The sequence below is a fragment of the Pteropus medius genome, unplaced genomic scaffold (assembly GCF_902729225.1).
Source record: "Pteropus medius unplaced genomic scaffold, Ma_sr-lr_union100, whole genome shotgun sequence".
NCBI lineage: Eukaryota > Metazoa > Chordata > Mammalia > Chiroptera > Pteropodidae > Pteropus > Pteropus medius.
In genome coordinates, this window is record NW_024351730.1 from 37,725,339 (window position 1) to 37,743,131 (window position 17,793).

The 17,793-nt window shown below is 32.2% G+C and overlaps 1 protein-coding gene across 3 annotated transcripts in view; it reads left to right on the forward strand.

Annotated features, from left to right (window-relative positions):
* Positions 1-17,793, forward strand: part of GRID2 (glutamate ionotropic receptor delta type subunit 2) — a 1,244,525-nt gene that overhangs the window by 1,120,732 nt on the left and 106,000 nt on the right. For all 3 annotated transcript variants that reach the window (XM_039845721.1, XM_039845720.1, XM_039845722.1), the window contains one exon: positions 12,524-12,690. In XM_039845721.1, coding sequence (XP_039701655.1) covers positions 12,524-12,690 — 167 coding nt within the window. The remainder of the gene's footprint in view (positions 1-12,523; positions 12,691-17,793) is intronic.

Consider the following 17,793-nt stretch of genomic DNA (forward strand, 5'->3'; position numbering starts at 1 on the left):
CTTCTCTTTCTTTTTCCAACAATAATTCTCTGAATTACCAGCAACCTTTGGGTCATTCTTCTTTTACGTAGAGGTAAAACCGAATGCAGTCAAACATAAATTTCACTTTGGCTTGCAACTCTGCTCTTTTTAAGTCTACATTACACTGATTCTGGTGTCATTCCAGTGTGATGACATTAAGCTAAACATGCTCTTCACAACAGTGCTTGAGCATGAAATACTTCAGAGTTTACTTACTAACAATAGTAGGTATTTTAACTTATAGAAATTAGTTTTCAGCTCTCCAAAAAAGATGTTCATATACTTCGATTCTGTAAGCTTGTTTTTAAAGACCAGCTTTTTCTTAATCATAGCCTTTGCATCTATAAATTCTTCATATAGGCTATATATGGCTAAGATATTCTTCAGTTTTAAACACTCTGAAGCACACTGGGTGTTATCATAAGTTAAAGTTCCCATTCTTTGGAAAATGATTTTAAAGTATAGAGGTAATTTGAATTTGTGAAATCAGTGCTGGATTCCAAAGAAGTTACAGTTTTAGTAAAGAAATTGAGAAATTCCTGTCTAACTTGGCTGCCATTATCTGGTGGCCATCTTTTTTTGTTGTTCTGAAATAGTCTTATTTCAAAAAATGTGTCAATTTTTCACAACAAATTTTTGGCATAATCTACACATAAAATTGAACAACTTGAGTGCAGTTGGTTCACCTTTTTCCAGGCACCCTATGGTTTCTTCAAAAGTCATCAAACAAGTTTGAAAAAAATAGCATATATTTTCTGTTTTGCTATAATTCTTTTCTTCATTGTCATCCGAAATGTGTTTCCAAATTAGAGAAGGACATTCTTATTGTCCCACACTTTGAAAATGTGACTTTATGGCAATCCAACATTTTAAAACTTAATAGCCATCTTCTAGGCATATGTCTAAGAAAGCCATCTCTTCCCACTTCTATAAAAAAAAGAAAGAAAGAAAGAAACCACAAACCCTTATAAGTGCTTCTGCACATTTTGAGAAAACTTTCAAAAGTAATTAAAATTTTAAATTATGAAAGCTTCACTACCATAGGTAAGCAAATTGTGTTCCTTTTTTGGATTGTACAGAAGCCATGCATTTTGCAGATAAGATCTTTTCATTTTCTTTAATAAGTTCATCCACTGAATGGAATTTGCCAAAATTTACATTTGCCATATGTGCAGAATATTCAGAGAAATTTTAAAGTCTTGTATTTCGACAAGGTATCAATAGACTTTTGTTTTACGTTATTATGCAGTTTTATTAAAACTTCATGGAAATCAAACAGATAATTTGACACTATATTTTTTTAAATCAAAATACATAAAAGCTAAAGGGATCATTTTTTTTGTGGCCACTATATGACACATAACTTTACTGTGGAAAACATCATCATTCAGGTAAAATATGAAAGAATCAGTTCTATACTATAAAGGTTGAACTCATTTGTTATCAAAATTTCCTCCTTTTGTTTTTCCATAGCGCATTTTATTAGAAACTTCAGAATCAGGAAAAATAGCTTTATTCAGTTTCATAAAGTTATCAGGGGAACAACACAATAATGTATGTTTGTTCAGTGGTATGCCCAAACTAATTCAGCAGCTGCTATTTTCAGCTGAATGTTGTTGTCTTTTGGGAGACACAAAAATTTCTGATTGATTTAGAATCTTGTGAGATTCAGTCTCCATGTGTGCTTTCACAGTTCTTTTTCTACCACACCTAATTTCAAATTCTTTTCTGCATATTATGCAGCATGCTGTTTTGGTTATCTACCTTTATAATTCAGTTATTTGTGTCCTATTATTTAGCCTTCCTTTTTGGTAATGTCTGGATCATGCTGCTATTAGTATTATAATCATTCTCATTTTCATCATCTGAACTCTTAGGGAAAAATGATGACAGTATTCACAATGTCAAAAATTAAATTAGCATCATCTTGATACCAAGAACAAGAACCAATCCATAGACAAAGGACTGTTAACAGTTGTAATTACAATGCACTTAGGTTGCACACTTAAGTCTTAGCACACAACAATGGATAACTCGTTATTGTCAACAGCATGTCACAATTGCCAGCATTGGCAGTCAGGAGGAAAAATAGTGACAGCAACTGCAGAAGACAGATAACCTGTGTCATATAAATCTGCTAAAAAAAAAAAAATGCTGCTATATGAATTTTATACTTCCCCTGACCTTCTATATCCATTGCCAAAACCTAGACTTTTTCTATCAATTTTTTGTTTGAGAAATTGAGGTTTGTTTGATAGTTCATAGCCAGATAGACCCTTTTAGACTTACAGTTGAATCTGATTAGATGCTTTGTTTATTTTTCTTTTAGAATTGTAATCTTACTATTACCACAATGCAATTTCCCCAAGATGTATTCTGCTTGTTCTGATTCATCTTTCCATTTCTAACCAAGGTCACTACATGGGTTATGTTTCTTTTCCAGCTTATAGAGAGTCAAGCCTGATTGATGGCTTCCCCTGGTAATTGCCAGTCTTGCTAATTGCAGATGAAATGTCCTCTTTCCTTGTAGGCTAGCAGCGTAGAAGAAAATGATTCAAAAATCCCCTTCCTGAAGCATCTGGAAGAAGCTGTGGGTTCTCTAGTCTTCCAGTTTGTCTCAGGCTCCAGGACTAGTAGATCTCTGCCCATCTATTCAACTTCTTTCTGGCCAATTTAAAGGCAACAGAACAGACATATTCATGGGGACAAACATTTGAAGAAGGAGGGCAGGAGAACTTGAGGTCCACAAATTTCCATGAACTGAGCATTTAGTTTTATTATCACCTTCCCTTGGAGGTTCCACTGGTTTTCTCGGGCCACCCAACCTGAAGGAAAGAATTAAGAGTTCTTTCTCATACAAAATTAACCAGGACTCCAGGCCTTCGTAGCCTCTATTTCTAAACTCTACCAGCCATTTGCTTCAAGAGAACATTTTCAGTGGAGAAGAAGGAAGCTATGTTCAGTTTTTCACGTTCCCAGAGCACTTTCAAAAACTTTAAAAAATATATTTAGTATTCTAACAGCCTCAAAAAAAGAAAAGCAAAAGGTAAGATTTAGCGGTAGACATATTGCTTTTTTCTAAGTTAAAAAGATATTTTATAAATAAGCTGATATTTATTTTAAACATATTTATATTGTCCTTGTGAAAATTTGTGTCCTGGGATGCCTATCTTGGAGCACAAATTCAACTTTCAAAATAATAGCAGATAAAATAAAGTAGGCCAATAATTAAGGCAGCAGTAAACAAAACCACATATATATTAAAAGTCCATCTTAAACTCTAAAATTTGGACTTGAGCATGATTTATTGTGCTGTATAAATTCAGAAGAATTGATGAATGATACTAAATTATTAATTTGCCCAAAGTGTGAGAGGCCATCACCTAGAACCATATGTCATAAATATTAAAGCCATCTCCATCTTAAAGACTTATGTGAGTAATAAATTATAAGGACCACTATAGATCAGTCTGGATTAATCATAATTCTTTGCACTTGTAATTCATAATTACTTTATTCCCAACTGACCATTAGTTTAAATTGTAAAGAAGTTAGCAGATTAGTATGCAAGGTTAGAATTTATTTCTCCCACATTGTTCTCATTTAATTTTTATTTGATGAGCAAAAATAATAAATTTCCATTCTGTAGCCTTTATTTTAATTTTAAAAATCTCTGCTTTCTTTTTAATCCTGAAAATCAAGAAGTGCTTAGATAGCAACGGTCACAAAATCAACAGGCTTCAGGGGTCTGGGATTATATAAACCCACTATTCATTCATTCCAATGATTTTGACGAATAAGCAATCTGTTTTAAAAAGCTCAACTTTCAATTGTGTTAATAGCATTAAAGAGATTTCGTTTCTTTCATGCATTATTTTTATTCACATAAATATTATTTCTCAAACTAGATAGACTATACCTTGAAGGCAAAGACTACCATATCTCAAATTTTTGCATTCCTATGGCAAATATTTCCCAGAATGTATCTTTAATATTAAAAAAATGCATAGGAGATTTTCTTAAGCACCAGTTTCAAATCTACCACTAGTAATTGGTATGACTGTAGATCAAGTTCCATTACTACATCAGTGAGTTAGGTATCATAATATTAGCTTCTTCACAGTGTTGTAAAGAACAGATAAATTAATATGTAAAAGGCATATTTTGAGAGTGAAAATGTTTCATAAATATTAGTTATTATCATGGGGAAAAAAATAGAGAACAGAGAATATTTTGTCTTCAGTGAGGGGAAATTTTCTCTTACACTTTGTTTTAAATGTCCTCTTTCCAAAATTTTCCCCATTGAATTTTTAATAAAAAAGAATCATCATTAGTGTCTCTCTGTAGATAAGAGATTTTGAAGTAAGCTTTTAAGTAATTTGCTAATTTAAAAATTTGTGTGAGGAAAGAATATGGTTTCCCAATTAAAACAAAGGTCATCGGGGTAACAGGTAGTGATGAAAGTAGTGCATCTTTGTTTATGACATGTGATCCTGCAGTTATTACTAGAGACTACTGCTTAACGAATCAAAAAGAAAAGTATTTTTAGCCTTAAATCATGATAGAAACATTGGAACAGGGGCATACAGCAAGACAAGAGGATTCAAAGAGGAAGATTAATATGCCATAATCCATAACATGGTGAGCAGCACAGGTGCAGGTTTTGAAAATCCATTTTCCATTCCTCACTTTTTCTTGGCAAGAAATGCAAATATTTGAGGAAATAACATTGAATGTTTACAGTTCTTCACCTGACAGATGGAAAATTGCAGAAAACTAGAAGGTTAGAAGAGTGTGCATGAACAAGAAATGGTCTCCAAAGGGTTTCTATGTTTAATCAGTTAGGCACTAAAGATAAGAAACTTAAATATTTGTAGTTTTCTTGTACTACTATTTCAATTGTCAGAATATTTAAGCAAGCTGTCCTGATTCCCCCCAGTGAAAATCAAGTTTCTCTTTCTTTAAACCATTTTAACACTTCAAGCTTCTTTTATGGTACTTATTTGGGCTACAGTAATTAGTGCTTGACTTCTCTATACTACTGAGTTGTAAGCAGCTTGAAGGCTGGGGCCAAGTTTTACTCACCTTCAGGATTTTAAAATTAATGCGTAATGATTGTTGGTAAAATGGAATTCAAAGAAAAAGTACTGTAGAAATATTGTAAAAATGAAGCAAAATCTTACCTCCTAGCGTTATTTAAGCAGTGAGAAATTCATCACAAGCTACTGGGAACTCAGCACTATTATGAAGACAGGTGTTGAACATTGGTAGCTACCATGGTCCATCAATCACCACAACATTCTTGTATTTCTCCTTTGGGGACCAGAGATTGATAATATTGGAGGTAGATGTCACTTTGGATTATTTTCCCTTCCTCACAAATGAGGTCGGGAATATGTTGACATGGAGCTCCTGCATATACTTTTGCCTTCTGTTTAACCTGGTATGAAGTACTTTGCTGACATGGAATCCACTGATAAATAAATCAGTGACTCATAATTTAGCTGCTTATCCAAACATGACCTCAAGGACAAAAACTAGTTGGAAAATTTTAAGTAATATTTATCACCTAGTCAGACAGTTGAAAATTTCCTAGGCAAAACCTTCAATTATTAGTTTGTTGAAAAGTGACTTTAGGTTTCGTTGATGAATATTTTCTAGATAGCTTTAATTTAACATAAAAAATCACCTAAAGGATAGTGATTGTATGTTTTAGTAGATGAAAAAGGCCAGAGATATTTTTTAAAGCTAAAATAATTTGGGTTACTATGCAACGTTTTGTTGGCATTGCTACAAGCTATAATCATACTGTTTTAATGGTTCTCTTTTTAAAAATGCATTCACAATGCTTTGTATGATTAGAATTACTAGAAACATGTATATAATGGCAATGATAATATTACCATACATTTAAATAGAGCTCTACAATTCACAAAGCAGTAACAACAGTGCTAGAACTCTATTTTTTTAACAGCAAAGCATTATGTCCCCAGTGGAGGAGATCCCTTGAGGGTTGTAAGGAAGCTACAAGGGGCATCAGGAGGCTAGAGTGGCTGTTTGAAACAGAAGAGAATAGCAAAAATCAAAGCAGGTTGTTAGAGGAGGTTTCAAGGTCACTGCTATTTCTCTGTTACTGTAGGTTTAGACCCAGGAAGTTAAAAAGAAATATGAAAGTTGGTGAGCGAAGGTAGTAGAAAATATGCCACCACAAAATATGCCCCTCTGGCATATTTATTATTTTGAGCTGTAAAGCACTTGAAAAACAACAAATGCAAGGAAGTATTTCTCTGAACTTCCCTTATTTACTCAAAGATAAAAGAGACTCGGTTTTCATAAATTTCTCTTCAGAAGTTTTATCGACCAGGAAATGACTCTCACTACAGAAGAGACTAGAAGTCAACACCACACCTGGGCAAACTTTGTCACGACTATCACACCTCTCATTCATTCTTCTAAAGACCATTCATCTTTCCCTACAATCGTTCACTCTCTCCTAAAAGTTATGCTTTCCTCTCCCCTTTCCCTATTTAGATGGTATTTAATCCTGAATTCTAAGCCACCTCTTTGAGTTACTCATTTTTACCTGTATATCTCCCATGTATACATGGGGAATACAAGTTGATAAACTTCTGTTCATTTTTCTCGTTAATCTCTCTTTTGCTACAGTGGTCTCAGCTAAGAACTCATAAAGTTGAGGGAAAATTATTTTTTCTCCACTATAGTGATTACTGCAAAAGATCAGTAAAAGGGAGGAAGCACTGTGGGATAACCCTGTGGGTATAAGTAATCAATGTAGAGGAAATCTACCAAGTATTTTTCCTTGTCCCACATCAACACTCTAATATAATTATAAAAAACTACTAGTATTTTTATAATTATATTGATCCTTGTATAAGTAAAATTATTCCTGATTATATTATTCAATTTTTATCAAAAAAATTTTTATTCAAAAATTGGTGTACATAAGCTGTCAAGATTGTCAACTTCCCAAGTTGTTAAAATGCATATTCCCAGGTATCGAACACCAAACATTCTAATGCAGTAAGTCCAGGTTTATATCTGGAGTTCATCTTTTAACACTAGAATCCTTTGGTAATTCTGATGATATTGGTCTTAGCATCACATTTTGAGAAGCACTGACCTGTAGTACCTATCATAGTGCCTGGTGTATAGTAGACACTCTGTGAGTAGCTGCATGGAATGATTTATCTGTTTCAATATCTCATGATTTCGTTGTGTTTCACCCCCAATAAGAAATGCTAAGTATCCACTAAGTACAGTAAACCAGTCTACAGGTTTTAAAACATATTTCTTGTAAAACATTTTATTGAGTATCTGATGTTGGCTTGGTCTAGGCAAAAATATTTAAAGAGCAGTAGTTAAATATGTCAAATATTTATTTATATTTTCTTCTTTTACTTTTATGTTTAGATATCCCAATTTTCCCCTGTATCAGAAAAATACAGTTTTACCTCTTTCTCTAGTTTTGTAGGGTTTTTTCAACGTGGGTTCTTTTTGCATTATAATGAATTTATTACACTATAGGAATTTGTTTTGTATACGGTGTGACACAGTACTCTAATATTGGCCTTTTTGAAATAATCACCTGCCTCACTCTTATTTTTAAAATATTTTATGTTTGTCATTCTGATTTGATTTATGGTCTTTGTAATATAGTCTGTATGTGACATTTATATACTTTTATCAGTTTTGTAGACTTTTTTTCTATTCCACAGATTTCCTATTTGCAGATAACTTCCATGCTGTTTAATTTTTAAGCTTTATAGCATTTTCGCCACTTAATATTCTAAGTCTCCAATCATTATTTTTTATTTTCAAAATTTCCTTGCTATTCTCATCTGTTTTCTTGCAATTAAATATGCAAAAAGTTTTTTTAATTCTAAAATATCCATTCAACATTTCATTGAGATTACATTAAGTATCAAATAACCTAAGGAAAATTGATGTTTCTTTTACTATTACGCATCTATTCTTTTAGAAATATATTACATCTTATCTAGAAGCAAGTTTAAGTCTTCTTCAGTAAAGTATTGAAGTTTTCTTTATTTATATTTAGTGTAAATATTTTTACTCAAATTATATATTGTCTCATTGCTGTATTAATAGAAAAGCAACTGATTTGTATATATCTATTTATATAGATATTTTGTTGAAATATTTATTATTTTCTAAGATTTTTTATTTGATTTTTTTAAGTTTCATACATGTTATCAAATAATAATTTTGTCTTAATAATTTAAAATCATATCTTTGTTTCCTTCCTTATTATATAGGCTGAAATGATCACAATTGCATTGTTTTAGGGTAATAGAAAACATCATTTTCTTTACTTTAATGGTAATACCATTAGAATTTCAGTTTCCAATCCATTTGTTGCTTATTTGAGGGAGTTATTCCATACCTCATTAAAGAAGAATTTTTTTTATTCCTACTTTATTAAGTGGATAGATAGATAATGGTTTTCAATTTTGTCAAAAGTCTTTTTGGTGTCTGTTGAAATACCATTTAAAATTTTTATAAAGCTTGATTTATAAGATATATTATCCCAACAACCTTCATAATACTGAACCAGTATTGCTTTTCCCGTTTAATAATGCTACATTATTCTTTTAATATACCATTATTCTTTTAATATACCATTAAAATCTGTTTGCTGATACTTTTACGACTCTGAGATTTGTATGTTTCTCCTAGTTTAGTATCAAAGTTATTTTAGATCTTTGTGCTCCAGAAGTTTCTACTTCTTGAGAAAATTTAGTAATTTCTCTATTCTCCTGAAATTTTCAAAATTATTAATATTTAAATTTTATTCCTATAGAATCATGTATAATCTTTTTTAACCTGTTTTTGAATATTTTATTTTATTTCCAGTCGCTATCTGTACTTTTTTAGTTTTATTGAATTAAATTGCCAAAAAAGTATATATTTAAGGTGTTCAACTTGATCTTGATGTTTTAATATGCATATACATTATGAAATGATCACCAGGATGCAGCTAAGCAACATACCTATCACCTCACATAGTTACCATTTTGTTTTATTTTTTGTCATGGGACTACTTAAGATCTACCCTCTTAGTAAATTTCAAGTATATAATACTGTTAACTGTACTCACGATGCTATACACTAAATCTTCAGAATTTACTCATCTTGCCTAAGTGTAACTTTGTATCTTTTGACCAACATCTCTCCATCCTTTCCCCTCCCGCCAATCCCTGGCAACCACCATTTTACTCTGTACTTCCATGAATTCAACTATTTTGTATTCCACATATAAGTGATATTATGTAGTATTTGTCTTTCTGTGTTTAGCTTATTACAGTTAGAATGCCCTCCAAGTTCATCCATGTGGTTGCTCATGGCAGAATTTTCTTCATTTATAAGGATGAATTATATTCCATTATATATTTTCTGTATCCATTCATCCATCGATAGACATTTAGGTTGTTGCCATATCTTGGCTATCATGAGTAACATGGTGATTAACATGGTAGTGCAGATATTTCTTTGAGAAACTGATTTCATTTCCTTTGGATATATATCCAGAGTTGGGATTATTGGATCATATGGTAGTTCTAATTTTAATTTTTTGAAGAACCTCTTAATAGCTGCACTAATTTACATTCCCACCAATAATATAAAATATTCCCCTTTTCTCCACATCCTTACCAACACTTACCTTATGTCTTTTTCATAATAGCCATTCTGACAGATGTGAGATGATATCTCTTTGTAGTTTTGATTTCCATTTCTCTGATGATTTTTGATTTCCATTTCTCTGATGATATTTGAGCACCTTTTATACATCTCTTGACCTTTGTATGTTCTTTTTAAGTAATATCCTTTTCTTATTTTTTAAATTGGTTGGGTTTTTTTTGCTCTTGAGCTGTAGGAATTACTTATATATTTTGGATATGAGCTCCTTATCAAATATTTGGTTTATGTTTTTTCCCCATTTCATAGCTTGCCTTTTTATTCTACTGATTATTTCATTTGCTATGCAGAAGCTTTTTAACTTGATACAATTTCATTTGTTTATTTTTGGTTTTGTTGCTTGTGATTTTGGTCGTCATATTTAAAAATCATTGCCAGACCAATGTCAAGATACTTTCCCTATGTTTTCTTTTAGGCATTTTATGGTTTTAGGTCTTATGTTTAAGTCTTTAATCCATTTTGAGGTGATTTTTGTATATGATATGATATGAGGTTCAATATCATTCTTCTGCATGCGTATATTCAGTTTTCACAACACCATTTATTGAAAGAGCTAGCCTTTCTCCATTGTGTGTTCTCGGCACCCTTGTAAAAGGTCAGTTGAACATAAAAGTATGGATTTATTTCTGGGATTTCTACTCTGGTCCATGAATCTATTTTTATGACAGTGCCATACTGTTTTGATTACTATAGTTTGGTAACATGTTCTAAAATTAGGCAACATGATCCCTCCAGCTTTGTTCTTCTTGTTTAGGATTGCCTTGGCTATTTTGGTCTTTTGTGGTTACATATGAATTTTAGGCATTTTTCCACTTCCATAAAGGCGTGGGAATTTTGATAGAGATAGCACTGAATCTGTAGATCACTTTGGATAGGATGAACATTTTAACAACAGTGATTGCTCTAAACCATGATCACAAGATTTCTTTCCATTTACTTATCTATTTTAACTTCCTTTATCTCAATTTTGTCATTTTTAGGGTAAAAATCTTTCACCTCTTAAGTTTTTCCTGAGTATTTTATTCTTTTTGTTGCAATTATAAATGGTGTTTTTTTTTATTTCTTTTTCATGCAGTTCATTATTTGTACATAGAAATGCTATTGATTTTTTGTATGTTGATTTTGTTATGCAACTTTACTGAATGTGTTGATTAGTTCTAACAGGTTTTTTTCTTTGTTTGATTAGTGTTCAGGATTTCTACATGTACGATTATGTCATCTGCAAATAGAGATAATTTCACTTCTACCTTTTTGATTTGGGTCTTGCTTTTTTTTTTTTTTTTTTTTTTTCCTTGTCTAATTGCTCTGGCTAGAACTTCCAGGACTATTTTGAATAGAAGTTGTGATGTGGACATCCTTGCCTTATACCTTTACAGGTCTAAAGCCAAGTCCACAGGAGGACAAGGCTGCTCTGATACTGCAGCCAGGACCACAATTGGCTGGCCAGCCACTCGAGTATGAGCCTGTCTTCTCAATGTATCCTTCCTCTATCTTGGACTCCACCAGGTTTTTACAACCTGGGTCCCAAAGTTCCCAAAAAGTGATCCTAAAGGGCACTTTTGTACATGGAATGCTGCCAAATTGTTTCTGTGAGGGAACAAAGACTGGGGACCTACTAATCCCCATCTTGCTGACGTCGCTTCAACTATCTGTATTTACATTTACTTTTCTTTTTCCCTAATTAAATTTACCAGGAAATTACTTTCCCTTACAATAACTAAATAAACAAACTGAACATTTGAAATAATTATTGTTTATTTAATGAATTTATTAAGTTTTATATTTATACATAATAATTTTATTTTTTATTTATTTTTAATGAAATAGTTTACAGTTATTTTTCTGTCTTAAAGCTTTGGCATCTGGTATGTATTTTCCACTGATTATATCTCAGTTTGTTTTGTTTTTGTTTTTAATTTTCTAAATTAGCTTTATCAAGATTGTTTTTTATTTTTGACAAATATGTGACAGGTTTGAGTGATTACTGAGAGAAAAATTATCACTAAAAGATATTATAAACAAACCAAAATAAAGTTGTATTTCCTAAATGATAACAAAGAAAGTTGTATATTATTTTTTCCTCATTACAATGCCCACCAAAAGGGTTTCTTCTCAGTCCAGCTGCAAGATTGCCATAAGCCACACTTTGCAACAGATTAAATTAAGACGCAGGACAGAAAATATGTATTGCCAGCAGGACAGTATCAATTCTTTCTCTTTAATGTCAATTGTACTTGCAGCATTCATTTAGAATATAGGTCATTTGCAAGGAGATGATATCCATAGTGGGTGGGAGCAAAAGTCTACCTGGCTTAGAAGCCTAACAATCCGAATGAGCCACTATCTCTTAAACAACTCCAGGGTTCACAAGAAACAAATCCAATTTCAAGAATTACTGTTCTCGGAGAAGCTCAAAGACATGGCTTCCTTTTGTGTATTTATTTTAATCCCAGTCCATGTGACCATTACTACACAGGGGTCATTTTACTATAAGAACTGCTGCTTAGAAACATAGTTAATGTTCTAACTTTATCACTTTTCCTGGAGCACAGAGCTATAAGTTAATCAAAAGCCAAATTCTCATTCAGAATAGGTGCTTAGAAATAAAGGTGCTATCATTTTTTTGCACTATATATAAATACACACACACACACACACACACACACACACACACACACACCCCAAAGTAATTTTTTATCCCGTCTATATAACTTAAAATTCCTACCTTAAATTTTATTTCCTTCTTTTGTTTTCCATAATTTCACAGGTAAAATATGGAAATTATGCTTTTGTATGGGATGCAGCTGTATTGGAATATGTGGCTATCAATGACCCAGATTGTTCCTTTTACACCATCGGAAACACCGTTGCTGATCGGGGATACGGCATTGCATTGCAACATGGCAGTCCTTACCGGGATGTTTTTTCACAAAGGTAAGATTTGTTTGTGGTCCAAATAAGGAGAGGAAGCATAGAAAAAGAAAATCCACTTGGTTACCCTCTTTAGTTTATTATATTTTGTTTTCTTTGTTTGGAGAAGCATAATAAACAACAACAACAAAAGGTAGTTATAAGTGGTTGTTCAATAAGACATTCATTTCTTAAAGCATATAAAATATTATATTTCCCATAAAAAGGGAAAAATTATTGCTACATATAACTGGTTTTACCCACAAAAAATTGACATACAAAAGAAAGTAGTGTGTTTATTATTTCTTTAGAACTTAATTGAGCAATTTAGTCTCCGAACTTTTAGAGACTAAATATCAATTTAATCTCTCTAATTTATTGCTAAGAACACCATAGAATAACATAAACTTCAGGACCAAGTTAAAGTTATGATGTACTGGAACACATAATCACAGGGAAGTTCCATCTGAATTTTGCAAAGGAAAAGGATAAGAATATTACAGTCCACCACTTGGAGTCAAGTATATATGGGACTTCATCATGGAATTAAGGAGATAGTTTATTAAGTCAAAGTATATATGGGACTTCATCATGGAATTAAGGAGATAGTTTATTAAGAAATTATATCCATCCTCAAAATCAGAATTTTCTATCATAACTTGTTTAAGAAAGAAGACTTTGAAATGTATACTTTATATTAACAATCTATATGAAAGAGTTGGGCTTGAAAAGAATTCACGAGATCAGTGCTTTCCATTCTATCTGCTACCAAACAAACTTGGACCTAAGAAAGAGTAATATTTGTCAGGTACAAATATATTCCATTTGACAGTGATGGTACATTTTGTTTACTTTCTGGTATTCTATTTTCTAAAAGCTAACATCAGACCAAGAGGGCAGTGCCAGGTAGTACTAAAGTCCCAAATTTCAAACCATTTGAGTTGTATTCCTCCAAATTCTAGGATAACAAAAAACCAGGTATTTGTGTTAAAAAAAAAAAAAATCAGTTACTAGTCTTGAATTTATAACTCTTCCATTAGCAAGCTAAAAATCTAGGCCTCTCTCCTTATCTGCAAAAGAGGAAGTTAAATGAACTCTAAGGTTCTGCACCAGTCTGTTTTTCTCTGTAGCAAAACCCATGCATCAGTGACTTTAAATATATATATATATATATATATATATATATATATATATATATATATATATATATATATATATATATTTCTCAGTCATGAGATACAAAGGCTGTGATGTGATAAGTTCTACTATAAGTTGTGAGTCAACTGCAGATACTCTATGCAGCTTCTCATTCCAGGGCCCAGGCTGGAGAAGCAGCCTTATCTGAGACAAGCTCTTTTCATTGCAAATAGCAGTTGTAAAAGAGGCTGTTAGAAACCTGCAGTGCTTCTGGAGCTTCTTGCGTGGATGTGGCATATGTTACATCTGCCCACAGACTACTAACTAAAAAGAGTCTCATGGCCAAGCCCAAAATCAATGGGATGGATAAGTGTACTCCACATATATAGGGAAGAAGGGAGTAAATAATTATGAGCAATGATATAATTTCCTAGTGATCACTCTGGCTCTTAAAACTTCTAAGTATAAGATAAAAATGAAATATGCATAAATTGAGAAGTAAAATGTTAAGGTATAAATAATGATTAATCAATCAAAAGACATTCATTGATGAGTAGATTCTCAGGAGAACAAACTGGAAAATCAATAATGACATTGAGAATCTACCTGCAAGGCACTTGCAGTCTAGTTGGAGACATAAAACCCATGCACATGAAACGATTGAACAATATAGACATTTCTAAAAGTGAGTGCTGACATTTATAAATAAATATATATATGTATGTATATACATACTGTGTGTATATATATATACACAGTATCAGTGTTGCTTATTTATATTGTGTTAAATTGTGTAGTCGAGACAGTGAAAGAATTGAATACCACATACAATAAAGAGTTATCAAAGTAAATATGAATGAAAGCTCTCCATAGGAGGTGCTTTGAATTTGACCTTGAAGGATTAGTAGAGAATTGACTGAAAGGAACACAATAGATAATTTTTGAAGAAACTATGAAAACAACAGAATACAAGTGGGAGAGAGCAGAATGTGTTGGGGGAATGATAGGACATCAAGTTAATGTGAAAGGAAATTCAAAGCTTAGAATTCACACTGTAAGCCACAAGCAGCTTCAAGAACCTATTGTCTATTCTGGAACCCGGAAGTAAATTGATGAAGATGGCATTTAAGATATGGTTAATTTTGATAATTAGGATGGATTCAAATTGGCAAAGACTAGACAAACCTGGAGGTATGAGATAATGAAAGCCTGGTCTAGAACTGGGCAAGGGGAAATGAGGAGGAGGGAACAAACAGAAAGAAAGATTCTAAGCAAAGGGGTACACCATTGTTTTTATGAACTTAGAACTGAGAATGGAAAGCATAATAAAATGAAAGAGATTTTATAGTAAAAAATCACAGAAAAGTTTAATGGATCTTAAACTTAACAGAAACAAGGTAGTCAAGGAAAAGATTACTTATTCTTTAATTATGGTTAACGGCTTTTTCTTCACTACAGATATATTTTGTTTCTAGACCTGATTTCTGGGTCTTTTATGCAAAAAAAAAAAAAAAAAGAACCAATAAAATCAATACACAAACATAATAGCAATTAAAGAAATATTTAATGAATCACATCAAGTGTTTCATTTCTCATTACCCCTGTGGTGCTCTACCTGAGAGAAATATTTATTCTAAGGAAATGTACTCCAAAGAACTGCTGAAAAATAATATTAATTAGTGAGCATTATTTTTTCTTTGTTTGGTTTGCATTATGGATGTTGACAATTTAAATTGTGCCTTTCTGTGAAGTTTCTTAATAATGACATTCTACATCCCGGTTCTCTGTGAGTCTGGAAGAAGAGAGAGCCAGGAAAGACACATGATCTGGCACTTGTTGAAATGCCAGCTCATCTCTTTATACACATGTGCAACACTAATCTATCACCTGAACTCTCTCCCTGAATTCAGAAAATACCTGCATCCATTCCCTTTTGCTATGGCCATTAGGGAAAAGAGATCTCTTTTTAGTAATTAACTTAAAAAATTGTAAAGACCATCAAATTTAACCATTGTAGTACACATTAGAAATTACTATAAACAGCTTTGATACATCAACTTATTCTGGGCCATTAATTAAACTAGATAACTGATTGCTGCTGTGATTATTTTTTATGAAAATGACAGTATTCAGGATGATTTTTAATAAGTAAATATTAATTATTTCTGTGGTGACTATTGCCTATACCACAACTTATAAGATATTAAAGTTTTTGATATTAATAAATATTAATATCTAAAATAAATATAGTGATACAGTAAGTACATTGATTATCTGCGCTCTGCCCAATATCTTATATGCTTAAATATTTTAATGATACTTCAAAACAATCATATGAAATGTTATACATTTGCTTCTTACACACTTGCATATTAGTGCACAACTACAATACTACAAGTTCATACACTGAGTGGAAGTGTGAGCTTTGGCAAGCATCAGGTTAGGTACTAGAGACATAAGCTGTAGTGATACACTCACTTACACAGTTGCATGTAAATGGACCTGCACAGGAATGACTTTTAAGGGCCAGTAAGTGCTATAGTATATATAACCATAGATTCGGATAGAAGATTTTTGTTTCCTTGGACTATACAAATACTTGATATCTTGGCAGCAGAAGTTAAAGCATCAGTGTATCTCATTAGATGGGTCAGAGTACTACTGTGATGGGTAATGTTTGCAATTCTCTAACACTATTTGTTCACCTAGTTTTCTACATTTATTTTTCAACTACAGTTGGCATACAATATTATATTAGTTTCAGGTGTACAACATAGTGATTAGATATTTATATACCTTGTGAAGTTATCACCCTGATGTCTAGTACCAATCTGGCACCATACGTAGTTATTACAATACTATTGACTATGTTCTCTACGCTGTACTTTACATCCCTATGACTACTTTTCTAACTGGTAATTTGTACTTCTTAATTCCTTTCACCATTTTCACCCATCCCTCAACCCTTTTTCCTTCTGGTGATCATCAGTTTGTTCTTTGTACCTATGAGTTTATTTCTGTTTTGTTTGTTTATTTTCTTGTTAGATTCCGCATATAAATGAAATCATATGGTTTTATCTTTCTCTGTCTAATTTCACTTAGCGTAATACTCTGTAGTTCCATCCAGGTCATCACAAATGACAAGATTTTATTCCTTTATATGGCTGAATAATATTCCATTGTATATATGTACCACATCTTTATCCATTCATCTATCGATGGGCACTTAGGTTGCTTCCATGTTTTGGCTATTGCAAATGGTGCTGCTGTGAATATAGGGGTGTATAGTTCTTTACGAACTAGTGTTTCGGGGGGTTTTTGGGGTGAATACTCAGAAGTGCAATTGCTGGGTCAAAAGGTAGTTTTATTTTTAATTTTCTGAGGAACCTCCATACTGTTTTCCATAGTGGCTTTACCAATTTGCAATCCCACTAACACTTGTTCTTTGATTTATTGATGATAGTCATTCTGATGGGTGTGAGGTGATATCTCTTTGTGGTTTAATTAATCATATTGTTTGGGTTTTTCTGATGTTGATCTGTATGAGTTCTTTGTATATTTTGGATATTGATCCCTCATTGGATATATCATTTACAAATATTTTCTTCCATTCAGTAGGTTGCCTTTTTGTTTTATTCATGGTTTCCTTTGTGGTGCAAAAGCTTTTTGGTTTGCCTTAGTCCCATTTGTTTATTTTTGTTTTTGTTGTCTTCACCCTAAGAGACATATCTAAAAAAATATTGCTAAGACCAATGTTAAAGAGTCCCTTTTTGCCTATTGGTTTCTATTCCTAAACTATGGAAATAGAACCACCTAGTGGCACAAAAACAAGGACATATTTCAGTTTTCACAGAGAATAATTTTACTAGACTCATGATAGTGGCACAGATGCATAAACAATATTTTCAATCTACTCACAGAATTTCAAAATTTTTACCAGCGATGGAACTGGTCCAAAAGAACAAATTACTTGCTTAGAATCACACACGA